The sequence below is a fragment of the Stegodyphus dumicola genome, chromosome 1, assembly GCF_044657685.1.
Source record: "Stegodyphus dumicola isolate Sdum_Otavi_A_Nest chromosome 1, ASM4465768v1".
Taxonomy (NCBI): domain Eukaryota; kingdom Metazoa; phylum Arthropoda; class Arachnida; order Araneae; family Eresidae; genus Stegodyphus; species Stegodyphus dumicola.
In genome coordinates, this window is record NC_140768.1 from 192,709,648 (window position 1) to 192,728,985 (window position 19,338).

Below are 19,338 nucleotides of genomic sequence, written 5' to 3' on the forward strand. Positions count from 1 at the left end.
CCCGTTATTGTAACGAGATTCTTCTTCCATATATGCGTCTTTTTAGAGGCGCTATGGGTCTGCAGTTCCTTTTCATGGACGACAATGCACCATGTCATCGCACAGTAGCTGCCGAAGTGTGAGGATATTGAATGTATGGATTGGCCGGCACGATCTCCGGAACTCAATCCCTTCGAGCATGTATGGGATTTTTTAGGCAAACGCTTGGCAGCTCGTACCTTACCACCAGTAACGATTCCGGAGCTTCGATTGGCGCTGCAAGACGAATGGGCAGCAATGCCTCAACAACTCATTGACACCCTCATTCTCAGCATGGGCAAACGCTGTGAAACCTGCCTAGCAGTCAGGGGAGATCATATCTCCCCTATTAAAGACCGGATGTTTCTTGCTGGACACCCATCACAGGGATGTTTCGGCCTTCAGTCTCATTGCCCTCCATGCTACTTTTTCAATAAAGCTTCTTTTTATCCCTCTGATTTCTCTTTTAGTAAGTGTTGCTTACATTACTCATGTCCTTACGTATTGGGGATCTTACGGTATTAAATGTGTTGATTTGGAAAGCTTTTGTACAAATTTATATTGAAAAAACCGTCTCGTCCTTAATTTTTGTACACCAGTGTATAATACATATAATCATTTTCTACCGTAGCGTTTAGTTAAAACTGTAGCACATATAAAATCATATTGCTGGCTGTTATATTAATTACCAATACCCTATGGTAATTGCCTTTAAAGTTAAGGATAAGAATTTTTAAATCTTAGATAAAAATCACATTCTGAAATACAAAACACTAAACTGCACTAATGATTAAATTATTTTAGAATACTCACTATATTTTCACCAAATAGTTCTAATGGCAATACGAATCTTTTCCCTCTTGAAACGAAAGGTTCAGAAAATTTCTTGGGATTCGTGAAAAGTTCTTCAAGAGCTTTCACATACAGCGTTTTGATAGCATCTCCTTGCTCATAAATGCACATATCCACCACCAAATGACCATCTTCCTCATAAGCATTTATGTGATGAAACACGAAGAAACCTTTAGAAACATAAACAGTGTCTAGAAGTTTCCCATCTGTTCGCCGAACAACATGAAAACGGCACTACATTGGGTAAAATATAAAAGCAATAAAATTTAATAGAATTTTGCAATAAAATCTTTTAAAATTTTTGCATGGAGCATTTATAAGATGCACCATATCTGTAAATGAGTTGTAATTTTATAATGACAGATAGATTCATCAATGGTAATTAGTCATGATATAAATCCTACAAAAAGTGAAGAAATATCAAAGGTTTCGATGCAATGCATTTCGACTGCGTTAAGTTCCATCTCCTGGCGCTTGGATGCAGCAACATGGAAGATAGCTATTTATTTTCCTACAGAAATCTATTTATACTCTGAAATTGATATGCTTTTGTTTATTTAATGTACTTAGAATTTACATATTCATCCTATCTAATACAAGTGTTAGTGCAAATCCGGAATCATTATACGGAATTATCGCATTAGTCCACACATGCGTTTGTGGTGCAAATTATTAACACATTAAGCTGCTAATTAAAGATCTATGTGGTTTGAATCCTGATGAAGGAATCATTGATTCTGTATGTTTTCTTGCTCTCGAAAGTCTGATAGCCTCTTTAAAATCCATTACATTAGACGACAAAAACTCTTCCCATTGTTATAATTCAATTTGCAAAAATTAATAGGCTCTTCGCACATTTTTTAGATGATTTTGCTTTGCTGTAAAAAAAATCCCTCGTCTTGGAATCTTATTTTAGCTGTAACTATAGTTTTGAAAGTATGAATTATCGTCTGCTTATCGACAGTTTTGTTTTAATGCAAAATGTCGCTTTTGACGGACGGAACGCTATTGTGTTCTTTCCGAAGAAAATTACTCGTATCTAGTTATTAGAAAGCGTTATGAAAGACACGGTGTTTCGATATCTAAAGCTACGATAGGTAATGTTGTCAACAAAAAACGAAAAAAGCGTAATTTAGCTTCAAGTGAAAACAATAGTTCCAAATACGTTTCCAAGGGAAAACGGAATGTTTTAAATGCTACAAAAGTAAGATAAAGAAAATACGGCCAGTCAAAGGACAGCTCCAAAATCCTTAAAATGCTCTGTTTCAACTGTAAACAAAGTGATTAATGCTGATTTGAATCTTAAAAAGGCGAAAAAACGAAATGTGCATCTTCTTTCTCCACGACAGCGGGTTGTCCGAATGTCGACCTATAACCTCCTTAGACTTTTGGTAACTGTTCAAGAGCAATCGGATAAAATACCTTTTCGATACAACAAAAGGCTTTTTATTATCTTGGAAACTCTTTATTATCTTTATATAATGAAAAATAAAGGAAAAAAATCCTTATTCTTCATTATATAAAGATAATGAAGAATAAAGGTTATCAAATTGAACATTTAAAAAATAAAAATTTTAGATACTGTAATTACAATAGAAATCGTCTAAAAATGTGCAAACAGTCTCTGTTGTTTCTCTGTTTGAATTAAACTTTTGTGCTGTTGTGAACAAGAACTTCGTTAAGTAATTTTATTTTATTATTATTTCGTGTTGGTTTAACAACACGGCTGCGAGATGTTGGTGCTGTTTGTTTTCATTTAAAATGAGTTAACTGCATAACTGCAATTTCAGATTCATACATCAATAACTCAGCCACAATTGATGTTAACTGTAAATTCAGAATCATTATTAAAATATAGAGTTACTTTTAATGCAACATTTTAAAGTGAAATTGTATATGCTTATATCCTTTCCTCCATTTTAAATCTCTAATTTTTATTTTATCATTTTTCTAACATTACCCTTAGAGTACAAAACGATGTATTAGATACTACGCCAAGCACACGAATCTACACAAAGTTGTCATAAAACGAATAAAATGTTTTGACATGCACTTGGTTTTAAGGTGAAGGAACTTAGGTTTTCTACCTGATAATTCCCTTATCGTGTATCATGAGTATCAATGTTTCACCTTTAGCCAAAGTAACGAACATTGAAACCAACTTAAAAATGCATTAAACTTAAAAATGAAAGAGATGCATACAGAGGAAGCAGTGTCTGTGTTTGGGCTGGTATCTCTTTCCGTAGACGAACATGCCTCCATGTCTTTCCATGTGGAACCGTGAATGCTCAGGCCTATAGTCATGCCATCCTTGATGCTTATGTGCGCCCTTATGTCGGCGCAATAGGTGATAATTTTCTGCTTCAGGACGATAACGCTAGACCGCACAGGGCTCACATTGTGGATGATTATCTTCATCAGCAAACAATTCACAGCTCGATCACCGGACCTGAATCCTATCGGAGCATGTTTCAGATGTTCTAGGAAGACGTATAGCTGCTTTCAAGCCCTTGTCACCAAATGCTTTGCAAGAGCAATGAACTTCATACAGAACTTACAGACTACATAATTGACAGCTGTATATGCTTATTGCTTCTAAGGCAGATCATACTCCGCATTGAAGATAATTTTCCTATTCCAAACTCGCACATCCGAATGGTTCGTTTTATACTTATGCTAATTTCTATAACACCATATTTGTCTGGTATTTTCTCTTCCTGTTATTTTATAGCTTACTGTGTTGTATACTGTGCGTCAGTTTCATTAACTTCAGTTTCACATGTAACTTTTTAGCAATCGTGATTTTTATTTTTTCTTAATTAACGGTAACCTTTGCAGTTGTACATTTCATGTTCCAACCGATACGTCTTCAGTCATGTATACATTATTTACTGAAGATCTGTGAGGAATGTGACTGATTACTGACGTTCTAAAATTAGTTCAATATTTTCTTGTGTTGACTGGAGCGGATACAATTGTAAATAATGCAGACTACGCTTGCAAGAAACTGATAGGCAAAACTGACATTCTGGCCTGCAGCGTGCTCCCGAAAACAGCATCATAAAATTTCAGATAGACGTGCAGACGCGACTTGTGACCATGCATGGCGGAAAACAATGGGATCAGTGTTATTCGTAAAGATATTGGAAGCATTTTATAATGAATAAATTGTTTACGTTCCTACGGTTATCCAGTGGTTGTAGTACTTCTTTGAAGTGCACTGAAAAGAATCGTTAATTACAGGTTTCTTTCACCTGGCTGCACCAGCTTTGTCTTGTAGAGAAAGCTGCTTGTAAGTCTTGTAGTGGATGATTGTTGACAGTTGACACTACTATAGTTTAATGTATACTGACATTCTGTAACGTTTAAAAATAAATCTCAGATCTCTTGGCTCGTAGGCCGTACCTTGCTGATTTACCAAAAGTCAGTTCAAGCCTGAGAGTCAAGAATATGAATGTCATGTCTGGCGAGCGATTTCGCTGCTGAGCATTCTAAATTACACTAGCGCCAACATCGCTGGACTGCCCAATTGTTTTAGTCCGTATTCCAAGCAATAAGTTAACTTGCTTTGCCTGGAACAACAGTACAACCTGTCACAGCCTTGCTCACCTGCTATTTATGCTATGCAGCTTAACAATATACAGAAATTCATGCAATTAGAATATTCTCTCAGTATTGCCCTTTCTCTTAATCTACTTTCTTTGGCAAGCATTGTGCTAGGCTACTTAGTCGGAAAAGGACATTTTTTTTATCTTTAATGTATTCTATTTTGCGCTAGTAACGAACGAAGTTTGTCCGAATCGTAATGCTTTTTCGGTTATATCCATTATATCCTCCCTCTGTGAGCGCATACAGCTGAAGAAATGGAAATGCGCGTTTTTGAATTAATGTTTCCAGTTAAATATTGAACACCAAATAAAATAAATATTACCTGACCATTTGAATCCCAATGAAGAGCATCACCATAAGTACCAGCGACGAAATGCGCCCATGTCATTTTAGGTATGGAGATATGCAGAGGTTGTTCCACAAACATAAAGTAATTTTCCGTCATGCCAAAGCTGTGGTGGTAGCTCAGATGGAAGCGTTTGGAAGATGGAATAACGCAAATCACGGATCCGTGTTCGAAAGGATTTGCATTCTTATTTTCTGAAAATAAGACAGAGCAAAGAGTACAGTATTATAGAAGTTACTGGCACAGATCTATATATAGGATAAAACAGTAGCAAATGTAATGGGAAACTGACTTAATAGGACTTAATACGAATTGAATTCAATCCGTAAATCAGAAAATTCAGTGAAAATAAGTTGTACCTTTCTCAACATCGAACTCGTGGGTACGCATTCATTCATTTCTGATAGTATTTAATATAATATGCTGAATGCCCATTAAGTATGTTATTTTCAAAACCCAAATCTATGTTCAGCCGTATCTTGTTCCAGATGTATGTTGCTGGGCCACAAAACTGTAACCACTAGGAGCTTTGAATATAACAAAGAACAACTGACAATCCGTGGAGCTCATAGTTCTTAAGTTCCTATGTGGCTGGCTTACAGGCAGAGTTAAAAATTTGTGTTACTGCCATTACTGACTGCGTATTTCTTGATGCCTACATATTTTCTAACTTTTGACTGTGAGTTGTTTTAAGATTTTTTAAAACTATTAATAATGCTATCAGGTTCTGTGTTTCTCCTTACTTGCTTGGGGAACATTCAAGAACCTGACTCGGAACAGGGAGCTTACTAAAGCTATGTTCAATAAATGTGGGAAGTAGACAAGATACACAGGAAGGGTATACGAAACCCTTTATTTTTCCCTCTTTACAATAATTTCCGGACTTCGGAATACAGAGACCAACCACTTGTGGTCTGAACGTAAGAATATAAAAATATTAACTAAACTCTAACTTAACTTTGGAATAATAAACAAGGGCCTACGTGGAAGATTGGCCGTATATTAACAGGAAGCCGTATGTAGTACAGAGAACTGTTAACACTACAATACGTTTAAAAATTATTAAGAGGATTAAACCTCTGGCCTGGAAGGCAACCAGCAACCGAGTAAAACTGCTAAGGCAAGCGGCCTGCTTCTACTAAATCCTTCCTCTGTTTGCTTGGCCAAAAGCCACAACTTAAGTACTTGGCGTTCGCCAACAAATTTGCATAAATAAGTTAAAGCTTTTAATTCTGGCCGGAAGTAGAAAATAAGAAGTGATAGTAAAGATTTAAAATAAAATAAACGTTAGTAAAACTTAAGATCCTTACAATGCCACCGAAACATAGAAGGTTTTCTTTATTAATATAATATTAGACTCGCGATAGACTTTATTTAGTTTCATTACATGCTGCTTTATATGCATGCTTGATGCGATTTTCAATAATTTGCATCAAATTTTAGATTTAAAATTTAAAGATAAGGTATTTAAAATTAGAAAGGCTAATTAAGATGGCATTATGTTTCTTCTTACAGCTGATATGTAATTTTATACTGATCTTATGTAATTTTATACTGATCTTAGTGTTCTTTTACATACAACATTTTAAACAAAGATATTTTGAAACAAAATTTGCTACTATCTACACTGGCTAAAAATGAAAAACTTTCAAGTATAGTTGATTATATTCAACACTGATGGACGCATTTTAATGAACTTTAGTATGGACATAGGTTGATATAATATAAAAAATACACTACGCAAAACTCATGGTACACATGCATGAGTCCGCGTAAGCTCATCTGTGCAGGAAGATCTAAAAGAGAAGTTGCAAGAGACAGAAAAGAAGGATAATGGGGGTATGGTCCTCTAACAATCATACAGCTCTCTCAATGTAAGTTCATACTGGAAATACTTGTTCATACTGGAAAATGAGGCAGTTTATGTGGTCTTATGGCAGGTGATTCTACTCATGCAGGTGATTCTACTCATTCAACCTTCTTTTAAAGCCTTGAAAAGTAACTAGGTGGAAGAGGAAGGCAAACTGCAATTGCCCTCCGAAGAGGGCCCCAAACATTTGGTATAAGATGCAGATCATGAAGTTTTAGATTCTTATTTAATCTATAAACTACATATAAGCCCCTTCACTTACCGCGTTGAATCTCATTAACATAAAATACATCTATTATTATCAAAACCACTTGCGGAATACTTCTTGTTAAGTCTTGTTTATTTAAAAGAATGAGATCGTCTTCCAACTCCAAATATAAGCAAATAGTAACTTGGCCATCGGATGTGTTCGGGCAATGTGATGTTGAACGGGCAACGTGAAAATGAGAAAATTTATTGGTTTTAGGTGACACATTTCCATTTGCTGAATACGATAATTATTTTATATAAGTTAATGGAAAAAAGCGTTAGTCACTCATCGCTAAAGTGCATACAGGTTTCCTTCTCCAAGTGTGACGTCAAATTTTTAAAAATTTGCTGTTATTTACGGTGGTTTAGAATCCTTAAATCTTAGAACATTTTAGAAGTAGCTATTTGTATTTCTACAGGTAATCTTAGCTCAGGAAAGAACATCTAGAAAAGCAAAAAACGATTTCAAGCATTTAATTAAACGTTTACGACCATCCCTGTTTTAAGATTTATTACATTTCCCATTCTTTCCCATTTATTTCTTTTCTTATAAACGAAACAAACACTTAAAAATGAAAGTTCAACTTGTTAATAATTACCATAAAATTAGCGATTTAATCACTAACGATCACAATTATGTTAACTAACGTACTTTGAATATCCATGTATTGTATGTGTTAGGTTATTTGAATGTAGTAAATCACATGATGACTATCTACTTAAGCCTTCGTGGAGAACTTTCTTCTAAGAGCAATTGGTTCATAGTTATGTTGCACATAGGAAGATCTATGAAAACCACTCATGCAGCCATCCCGCTCGGACTAGGTCGAATTACTAGTATTAAGTGGTCTTAACTATTCGGCCATAGATGGGACACGTACTATATTGTATAATTATTTCGTTTGATGTAATGAACATATTATGTAAATTTATCACACAAATTTCCGAAACTAAGATTAAATATTTAAGTATGATAAAGAAGATTATCATGAAATTCGGTATTTTTAATGAATGAAAACGAATAAAACATCAGACATGAGAGCTATAAAATAAACAACAGTTTGAAGGATCTCGAAGAAAGAGATAAAGTAAATTCATGTTTCTTACTAGCTACGGTGAAAATTGTACCGTGATTTCCAAGGACAGTACAAAGGTAAAACATTTGTTCATCTCACTATTTCCGAGAACGGCTGTTTTAACTTCATTTATTTGCACACCTTTTTCTCGTTCTAACAACGACGATGTTATATATATTATAGGCAATTTGTAAAACATAGACATTATATGGAATGCCTAGGAAAACCACAGAACACATTTTACGTAAAATATAAAATGTGACTTGTATTTTAACGAGCAATTTAATACTTTCCTCAGCTATTATATATTATACGTAGGCATTATACGCAACGACTATATACCAACTTAGGTAAGTAACTTAAGAAGGAAAAGAAAGTCACGAAAAGTCAAACAAAATAAAATTTACAGAAAAAATGCAAAATGCAGGACTTTGTTGCTGGAGAAAAGGAAACAAGAGAAGAAGATTATCATGTATTTAATGCTTGCACAATAATGAACAATGTTGACCTACTTGTAGAATGCTGTAAAATGTTGAGAAGAATGTCTAAAGTCGCATCCATTATCATATGACAATAAAAATCTCGTTGGAGGGTAGTAATTTATTATTTCGCCGGCTTGTCTTCCGATGTTGCATAGAATGCATGGGAAATAAGGAAATTATTGGGTATTTTTATACTTTTTCATCCTTTTTTTAATCATTCTTTAAATTTTTTGGCTCTTCTGTACAATGTACAAGGTCTAATTTTACCGATTGCCAATCACAAATGCATAAAAAGTTTTCATTCTCGTTTTAAATAAAGGTGCATAGCCCTTTTCTTGTTGAAGGGATGCACACTTTTCCCCCGATGAAAAGATTTCAAAATTTGTAAACTATTCTATTGCATGTTATCCGTTGAAAGAAGATTCAAAATTTGAACCATTTTCTGAAACTACTAGGGGGAAATACATAAATAGCAGTTAACGCATAACCTTCTTTACAAAAACTAAACCGGCTTACAGAGAGCTAATCAGATTTACACAAAACAAAACGAAACTTTTATGATTGTATGTGACGTCATGCCTATTCATTATCGGCCCTAGGTCCCACTATTTGGTGACAGTTTCTGTTTCTTTAAAATGGTAGCAGGGAATTCGATAATGGCTAGAGTTAAATATATCAACTAAAGTATTTGCCGCGATGGAATAAACGCCTTAGTGAACCTTAGATCTCTATCATACGTTCCCATTCCATACTTGTAGAGTCATTAGGCTATTTTGAAGTAAGAAACGTGAAAAATGAGCAATGCCCTGGCCGGGACTCGAACCTAGACCTCTTGAATACGACCCAATGCGCTAACCGTTACACGGCGAAGGCATGCTGGAAGGAGGGAGATAATACAGTATACTCCCCCTTTTAAAGGGCGACTGGGAATTAGGGGATGCAACTGCCAAATACTGGTGGTGAAGAATCATCATTCACCGCCTTTTTTAGTTCGAGCGCCACTTGTAGAGTCTTCTTGTGTGTTTTGGGAGCAAAAATTGTAGACCCTACTGAAAGACGAAGTAGCGAATTCTCGCTATGTCTTGATGACTGCAGACGAAGGTTATAATAACCTTTTTATTTTCATTAAACAGAAGGGAACATGCTCTCACTCGGTGCTTACAAATTAACCACCACTTGTGGCTAAGTGACTTGAACATAAAATAGTATGTACAACCATAATGAATTAACTTTTAGCTACATGACTAGCTGCTACCAAATCTAAACCGCTTAATCGGCTGCACACAGTAAAGCCGAGCCTTCAATATCAATATAGTAATCTAAAGTAAGTAGCTAACACCAAATATTTAGCTACACAGCTACTTTCAAACACGCAGCATGACCTTGGAACTAACTCTCCTACCGCGAACTCTTAAATCCCACTACTTAAATACTTATTACCAAACTCATCTGGATTTTCATATACGTCATTTAAATTTGCATTCTGGAAGGACACTGAAATCAGAAAGGAAAGGAAAATTTCTTAAAATAAAAGTAATTGGTTACAATAAAATAAGGTCTTTACATACTAACTCCACACCTCTCTTTCTAACAGAAAGGTCCAGTTCCAAGTTCGAATTCTTTGAACAATACGATGTATTTAACAGTTTGAGAGTTATATTCAGCATCTGAAAGACAATCATGTAATTGTATTTACATTTGAGATGTTCTCGGAGTCGTAGGAGATGTTATCGTGTCGTAATCACGTACATCATTCAGTTGCTTAACTTTCTTTGCAAAATTTCTAACCTTTTAAAAATATTTTGATTAGTTTAAATACCGGATAGTCGTACGTTTACTGTAGATCAGGGATGTCAAACTCATAGGTACACTTGGGCCAAACAAACAAGGTTTAACTTTAGGCGGGCCGCAAAAAAAAAAAAAAAAAAAAAAAAAAAAAAAATTAATATTCATAGAAACGTAGATTTATTTCGAATAATACAATAATAAACATATATATATATATATTTATATAGAAAAGAACAAGAAAAATTTAATGTTTACGTCCTGATACTTGACATCTCTTCTCTGCTATTATCTTTCCTATTTCGGGAGAAATTTTGTTTGCAGTGATAACTTTCAACGCTGACCCAAGGTGACCATCATTAATACGGTTTCTAATAGGAGACTTATTACCTTTCATGACTGAAAATAACTGCTCGCACCGATAAGTGCTACCAAACATGGAAATAATTTCATATGCGAATTTTCGAGTATTTTCAAACCTGGCTGGTAAATATTTGTAAAATTCAGGCACGCCCACTTCAATGAATTTTGCTTTCAAATTTGAGTTGCACTGAATCTCGATCACCTCCATTTGCATATGGCTGGGTACTGAGTCAATACTTATTGAGAAAAATCGAAGGAAAAAAAAAAAATTGTCTTCGAGTGAACTAAAATCATTAAACCTCGTTTCAAATTCAGTTGTTAAATTTGCAATTTTTTCTGCGTATTTTTGATATGAACAAGTATCATATAAACTTGATTTGTTCATGCTGCACGTCGGGAAGTGCGTCAAATCTTCATTTTTAAGTTGTTTTTCCCAAAGAACTAGTTGACATTTGAATGCTTTAATTATGTCAAACATGTTCGTAATGATATGATCTTTTCCTTGTAACGATAGATTTAAATCGGTTAAGTGTTTGGTTATATCAACCAAGAAAGATAAATCTTGCATCCATATTGGATCGTAAAACAAATTTACGTCTTGATTTTTCGTTTTTAAAAACTGACATATTTCTTCTTTCAAATCCCAGAATTGTTTGAGAATCTTGGAGCAAGATAACCAACGTACCTCGGTATAGTAGGACAAACTCGAATATTCACTATCTAACTCACTTAAGAAAGCAGTGAATTGACGCTGATTTAAACCTCGAGATCTTATAAAATTTATAACTTTTTTTTTATATATGACAAAACATTCTCCATATTTATTACTTTCGTGCATAGAACTTCTTGATGTATAATACAATGCATATGATGAATGTTTGAACCGTGAATTTCACTAAGTTTTTTTCTTAGTAATGCTACGAAGCTCTTGTTTTTCCCGGTCATTGATGGAGCGCCATCTGTAGCTACAGAATTTAATTTTGCCAAAGGTAGATTGTATTTCTGCAGAAGTCCTAAAACACAAGTAAATATATCTTCTCCTGTGGTAGTACCAGGCATCGGTATTAGTTCCAGTAATTCCTCAAAAATGTTAAAATTCTTGTCACAAGAACGAAGAAACACTGCTAATTGAGCTTTGCCACTAATGTCCGTGCTCTCGTCACAAGCAATGGAGAAACTTTCGAAACTAGATGAATTTGCTTTGATCTGATCACTTAAATTCGCGGCTAAATCAGTAACTGTTTCCGCAACTGTATTTCGAGACAATGAAATTGATTGAAAAGCCTTCACATTTCCAGGACAAACAATTTCTCCAGCTTTCATTAGGCATTCCTTGATGAATTCACCGTCAGTAAAAGGCTTCGAATGTTTAGCTATCAACTCGGACAAGACGTAGCTTGCATGTACCGCCGTTTCACTTTATTGTAATACTTTACTAAACATGGACTGTTGCTTTTTCACTCCTAACTTGAGCTCTTTCAACTTTTCTTCTCTCATTAATCCTTCGTAATTGTTATATTTCGATTTGTGTTGTCGTAATGACGTTTAATATTATATAACTTTGGTACATTAATAGTATTATTACATATCAAGCAGATTATTTTATCTTTTATTTCACAGCAAAAATATTCTAATTCCCATTTTACTTGGAATATTCTATGTTCGTCAGCGATTTTTCGTTTAATTTTACTACCACTTGGTTTTGATATAGACATACTGAATACAAAGGGCTGGAATAAACACGGTTGACGTTAAAAAGTTAAAAAAATTTATTCTTTCCACAAGAGATAAATCAAAATGCTGAAATATTTCTTCAAAAATATTCTAACCATATCACAAAATGTCAAACGTTTAGCAAAAATCAATTCAAAACAGAGAAACTAATTCTATCTCACAGCGAAATCGGTACAAATCAATCACAGCATTAAGTAAACAAACAGTTCTCTAGAACTACAGCTACTACTGAGATGAGTTGTTTGTTCTCGGCTTTTATAAGCTTTAGAATTAATTTCTCGAACATACTGGAAACATCTATAAATATCTGGATTTTTGTGGATGGCAACAGCAATTACGAGATATTTATTTATTAGGTATTAAATGCACGCGCTGTTCTATTTTTAACCTTCCAACGCAGCTGTCTTTTCAAAAATCGTCTGCGTTGCTAAGGCAACATGAAGCAAATCTAATTACAATTCTAAATAAAAAAAACTAACTAAATAAATAACTATGAAATCAGTAACAATATGAATTAAGTAATAATTAATAATAAAGCAAACTGCATGCACATGCATGCACCAATTTATCGTACAAAACTATGATTGGAAAACTGAGACGATGAGTTCGGCCACATTCGGCTATCGGGGGATGCGTACAAGTTCTGAGTGCACGTGTCCCCCAAAAGCCGAAGGTAGCTGAACGCAAGCTACTCACACGCATTTGTAATTTAAGTAGTGTGTGTGTCAACTCGCTGTGAGTAATCTAACAACACGGAATAAATTATCGTTAATTACTTAGCAGTAAACATTTCATTTTTTTCTTCGTCGATATGTTATTTTATTATTATATATTATTATTTGCCGATATATTGGCCAGGCCGCAAAAATATTTGTTGTGGGCCGCGAGTTTGACATCCTTGCTGTAGATGAATTCAAATACATGTTTTAATATTGAAATTCCCAACAAATAATAAATGTCTTGATACATGATAACTGATAAATGTCTCATAAAAATATGTTTTTAATATATAAAAGAGAGATATGGTTCAAAATGTACGAATTTGGTATCCTAACAAATAAATACTCTAGTCCAGTGATTCTGAACCTTTTTTTTTTTTTTTTTTTTTTTTGTCGCGGCACACTTTTAACGATTTCAAAATTTGGCGGCACACAGAGAAAAAGCACTGGGTAAAAGAGTTTATCATAATAAATTTGTGAATAAAAATGTAAAATAAAAATAAAATATGCACTACAAAAACAGCAGTAAATGTAAAATAAAATATGCACTACAAAAACAGCAGTACATTTATTATGGGACTAATTACAAGTTAACAATAAGAATACTTTTAATAAGAAATTTGAGCTTGATGTTTTTTATAATTTCATTTATATTCGGTCGTAAAAATGACAATGCTACTCTCATATCGTTTTCTATATCTAAGTATCGGATCTTTTTTTCGTTTTCATGTTGATTAATACTGAAAATTCGAATTGACACAAATAAGATGTAGAAAACTGTAATAATTATTTTAAAGCTTTTTTGGCCATCATGGGATAATTTCATCTAATGTTAATCCAAAATGAATTAATTGATTCTTCCGACTATTTTAAAATTAAATCTGGATTTACTATATACATTTCGAAAATTTATTACATATTGTTTTAACACAATAAACTCCATGAAAATCATCTAAACAGTTCTGTGGTTAACATTCTGAAGCTAACCAGGGAGGTCTATTTTAAAGAAACTTTAAAAAAACATATTAATGTAATTAATATGTATGTTGAAGTACACTTTCTTCTCACCTTTTTCAATTTCCTTTTAAATCTATTTCTTTAACAAGTTATTGATCACCAATTAAAAATATAAAGAATAAAATTTATTTCTCTTATTTCAAGAGCAAAATTAAAATAAGAAAATTTTAGTCTTCAGCAGCAGTTTCTTATGACTAAATGGGACCGTATAAGAATTACCTTTAGGAGGAAATTTAAGTACGGAATAAGTACAATTCATTCCAAAACTACTCCCAACGTTGTAAACTGTTCCATCTGTGTCTTCGAGCGCATGTGCAATAGCAACATTGACTGGGACATGTCTGCTTAGAGTCACCTGAAAGTTAGAAGCATAAATGCTGTATCTGAATTGATTGGAACTGTTACATAAGGAGTAAAAGTGATATGCATTCATTATAACAGTTTTATAAATTACAATTTGTATTTATATGTTTTCATTACTAATTGATTTTTTAAGCGTTTTAATTTGTGGTAATTTAATTGTTACGGAAAAATATACATTTGATTTTCGAAAGATGTCAAATCCCACAAGTTTCAAGTTCACTTTAGTTACTTCCACCAAAAGTTCCACTATCTTCCCTTCATACACGTCCTGTCAACAAAATCTCATAATAAATTTCATGCAAGGCTTTTCGTAAACTGTTTACTCTCTCCTTGCGTACACAATCAAGCTCTAATCCTCCATATAAAAAAATGCAGCCTTTTACGCTTTTGTTCATCGCACAATTCATTTCATCGTGTAACTCATTCATTCATACTCCATTTTGGTGAAAGAACTAATATTCTGAAAAGTACTGCTGCCGTGTATTATATTTAAAGAAATTAAATAATGACAATTTTGCATGAATGTACGCATAATTTCTCATTGTGAGAAAACCTAGAGCTATCGAATTCTGAATAACGTAGTCTTCCACCCATATGGACACCTGGAAGACCGAATATTGAATTTACAATTTGTTTTATTGTGTATTTAATATTTTCTAAGACTTTAACGACTTTTTTATTAACAAACTCAATGATTTCAAAGCGAGCAAAAAATTTAAAGAATTTTTGATTAACAAGCTCAACGATTTCATAGCGAGCAATGGCAACACTGTACGAAAAAAACAAAACATTTTTATTTCCAGCTCGCGAGACTGCTATCGGAAATTTTAAAGATAGGCTGTTTTTAAATATTTTTAGCCCAAAGAAACATGAGCCCAAATGCTCTCAAAACGTGCACGTAAATGAAAAAAAAAAAAAAAAAAAAAAAATGCCCATTTGGGTGTAACATAAAATCAGAAAGCGTACAGATTTTTTTGGGTATTATTATTATTTAAAAATTTTTTAATACAAACAAGTTTCCAAAAACAAAATCACAGATTCTAGTTGCACAAAAGCTCGATTTTAATTAATGTCATGGCTGCGAATGTTGTATTCATGTAGTGTTTTAAATGTCTGGCATAAAACTGCTTTGTTTAATTTAAAAAATTGCCTGGTTCGAAAATATTGAACGCTTCTTGTTCTCCATTCTAGTTCTTCGTATTTTTTATTGTGTTTTCTTGTGCTTCACTTTTTTATATTGTATATATTGCCTAAAATATTTAATATTTTTAAATCATTAATTTTTAAAATAGATAAAACAATTTTAATGCATTTTGCTCCTTATACATAGTTTATATTCCTTTCTTTCTCACTGTGTGATACAAATTAATATCAATAAACAATTAATTACTTATCTTATTCAGAATTTTTTCATAGTTACTAGATACTGATAATGCCGATCACTTGCCAGCGAATATCGGTGATCGATTTCTTGATCATCATAAACCCCCCATTTAAAATTTCATCGACTCCCAAAAGGTCAATACCGACTCCGTTGAGAGCCATTGGCCTAATCCTCTTACAGCACCTTAGTGTCAATATGTGCTATCAAACTGACGATATTTGGCGATCTCTCGCCAATCTGACGAAATTACGGAAGTTTTTAAAAAACGTATATTTGAAGCAACAGCAGGAATTAATTTTATTGGATAAATGTTGATATACATTACAATTGTGTGCATAAGCGGACAACGTCATAGTTTAATTTAAAAAATTGCCTTGCAGTTAACGGTAACTTTTCAATTCTCAAGATAAGTCGTCAGCAGCATTCTTCACTTAGTCCTTGCCCTCACCATGTACTTTCATGCCTTATTTCGGTTGTTCTTTCAGTGTTCCTGATTTTGTCAAGTCCCGTACCTGACAGATTGATGAGCGCATTACTCAGTGGACCGGATGTTTTGTCGATGGCGGAAGGGGGGGGGGGGCAGAAAGAAGCTTCTATGGGACCTATAAATAAGAGGCTGTGAACAGCAATAAGTCAGTAATAATAGTCGGTGGTAATGTGTACATTTTCGTTTTCTTCTTATTTAGCCAAGATTTTACTTCATTTTCTTTACTTTACTTATCAAATTACAAAGCGCTATGGACTTTGCTTCTGCTAAAGCAAGTAGACTTTGTGTGTAAATAGTTTTTACTCTTGCGAAACGTTTCAATATACTGCAAATTGTAATTTTATTTTCCAGTTATTGCTTATCAGAAGAATAAATTTATGAAATTTTAAAAATGCCTTACAATACATCCTGCAAGAGATGGCGCCACCAGAGCTCCAGTCAAAATGTTTTTCATCCTTAATAATCTCTGAGTTCTAGCACAGCATGTGTACAAGCACTTCCATATTATTGGATACAACTTATTCGATTCTTCAAGCATTTAAGAGTCAAGTATAATATATTGGTAAAGGCCGTTAATGGTCGATTGCCTCTTACTAAGTGATAAGACACAGACATAGCAATAAGTCAGTTTAATTAAGATTCTTATATGCATTAGAATGCTAAAGTTTCTTTCGGTGCTTATTGCTTCATACTTTGCTTTGCTGACGAATTTCGTGCTCTGCGATAAACCTCGCGTATTATACAGAATTTTGCCTTATTTCTATTTTTTTCTGTGGGCTATTTATAGTTATCTTTCTTAACCGTAACAGCTGCTATTTATTGCTGTAAGGTTTCGAATCTACCAGTTAATCTGGCCTAGTCATTTACGAAGATCTCTACCAAATCCATAACATACGACAACATACACAACTTTTTCTTATAGAGTCGAAATTTTCAACCTACACTATCCACTCGCGAGTTTTTGGGAGATTTTCAAAACTCAAAGCTTTAACACTGTTTCTAATATATAAGTTTATAAAACTGTTTATTACAAAAGGGAGGAAGTGAAGAATTGCAGTCATGCGCTAAGATACGCGTTGTTCAAGCGTCAAGCTTTACTTTCTTTCTTTCTTTTTTCTTTTTTTCTTTTTTTTTTTTTTAAATTCCTCTCCCCCCTGCATGGTGAACTGGTGAACATCAATATTTGAATAGAAAAATACATGACGAACAGTACTTGAAAGTGATATATTTATATTTACGTTAATAGTTATATGCTCTTTATGTAGTATTTATGTAACTGGTACATTTTAGTGTACGTTAATATTCGCTTTTCATACAAAACAAATTTTATTGCAATACAACAATCATTTCTCATAGAATGAAAATATTTCTAAGCTTCATATCTATAATTAAACGTTTTTCGTTCATATCTATAACTAAAATTACTTTCACGTTACCTTTTTCAAGGATTCCAGTGTGTCTGGATTTATCTTCCATATGTTGTTAGTTTCTGAACACGCATATGCTTCGTCACTGAACAGAATTATATTGACGAGATCATTATCAGTCGTTTCCTCCAAATTGAACAGACTTGCAAACCTATAAAATGATTTAACCAGTTATTGTCAAACTCAAAATTACTGAAACGAGGAAAAGTGAAAGGCAAAAGATTTGCGATCTGATCCCTCAAATTTCAGCTTAGTGCATAAAACCATTAAAGCTTATTTTAAACTTTTAAACAACCCTTTTTATGTTAATTCTTCTATGGACTTTCTTTTCTTTCGATAACCTTCACCAAAATAAAAACTACTTTGAAAAAAAATTGAACTTACAGAGAATATTGTGGCAGCCACTCAGTACAGCACATTATTCTGAGATAAAAAAAACCATCCACTTAGTCGATCTGTAGATGAGTAAATTTTGTATGTGTGACAACGGATATATCCATTAATTAGAAACAGTTACTTAGAAGCTAAACGTTAGGCGGTATGTTGAATTTATTTAAATGATTGAGTTACTGAAATTCCTCAAATACAGGCGGCTAGTATTTGTTAATCTACGACAAGATATACTTTTAATGAATATTCTATACTTTTATATACTTTTTAATGCAAATTCTTCGAATTAAGTAAGGAATCAAATTATCGTTAGATAATTATATTAAGCTTAACGTTACAAAATAAATTAATTTGCTTTAAAAAATAAGGCAGGATTGCACGTTTGGTAAATATATCTCATATATTCAGTTCGTTAAGTGAAGTGAACGCAATCAGGAATCATTAAGCAATTTACAAAAAACGTTACATTCTGCATTATAACTTGGTGTTTTTAAGCTTTGAAAACTGGAAGGAAAGGACGCAATTTATTTTGTTCTTTTTTATCAAGAATTATTTTTTCATCTTTTCTAAAAAGATAAGAATGATTTAAAAAAATTCATCGATCTATTTAGACTTGATTAAAAATAGTAAACTATACTGTAAAATCACAGACTCTGGCAATATAAAATGTGCTAACCACTAAAAAGTGCAGGATGGAAAGGGAAAATCTGTCTTTTTTAAAATAATAATAATGAAATCTGAAAGGTTTCAGATTTTAAATTACCATCAAAGCGGCTTTTTTTTTTTTATTTTTTTTTAACTTTTTGTGTGTTACCTTTATTTATTAAATATCACGTTCTACGTACTCAAACCATAAAATTCAGTTCAACAGCAATATCGCAAAATAATTTTAAAATAAGCATATCTTTAGAATTTCCGATACACAGTCTCCCGCGTTGGAGATAATTTTTTTTCGAACAGTGTTGCCATTGCTCGCTTTGAAATCCTTTAATTGTTAATTAAAAATTCGTTGAAGTGTAACATAATATAAAATTGATAATAAAACAAATTTCAAATTCAAATTAGGGTTTCCATATGCCCCTATTCTATGGAAGATTACGTTATTAAAATTTTGATGGCTCTAGGTTATCACAGTGCGAGAAACATACATACATTTATGCAGGTTTT

General features: G+C 33.2%; 1 protein-coding gene across 1 annotated transcript in view; it reads right to left on the reverse strand.

Moving 5' to 3' along the window:
* The window catches only part of LOC118179302 (retinal Mueller cells isomerohydrolase-like), a 49,072-nt gene that overhangs the window by 19,342 nt on the left and 10,392 nt on the right, over positions 1-19,338 (reverse strand). Inside the window, exons 3-6 of the mRNA XM_085824291.1 lie at positions 17,791-17,932; positions 14,340-14,475; positions 4,802-5,019; positions 832-1,104 (exon numbers count right to left, since the gene is read on the reverse strand). Coding sequence (XP_085680417.1) covers positions 832-1,104; positions 4,802-5,019; positions 14,340-14,475; positions 17,791-17,932 — 769 coding nt within the window. The remainder of the gene's footprint in view (positions 1-831; positions 1,105-4,801; positions 5,020-14,339; positions 14,476-17,790; positions 17,933-19,338) is intronic.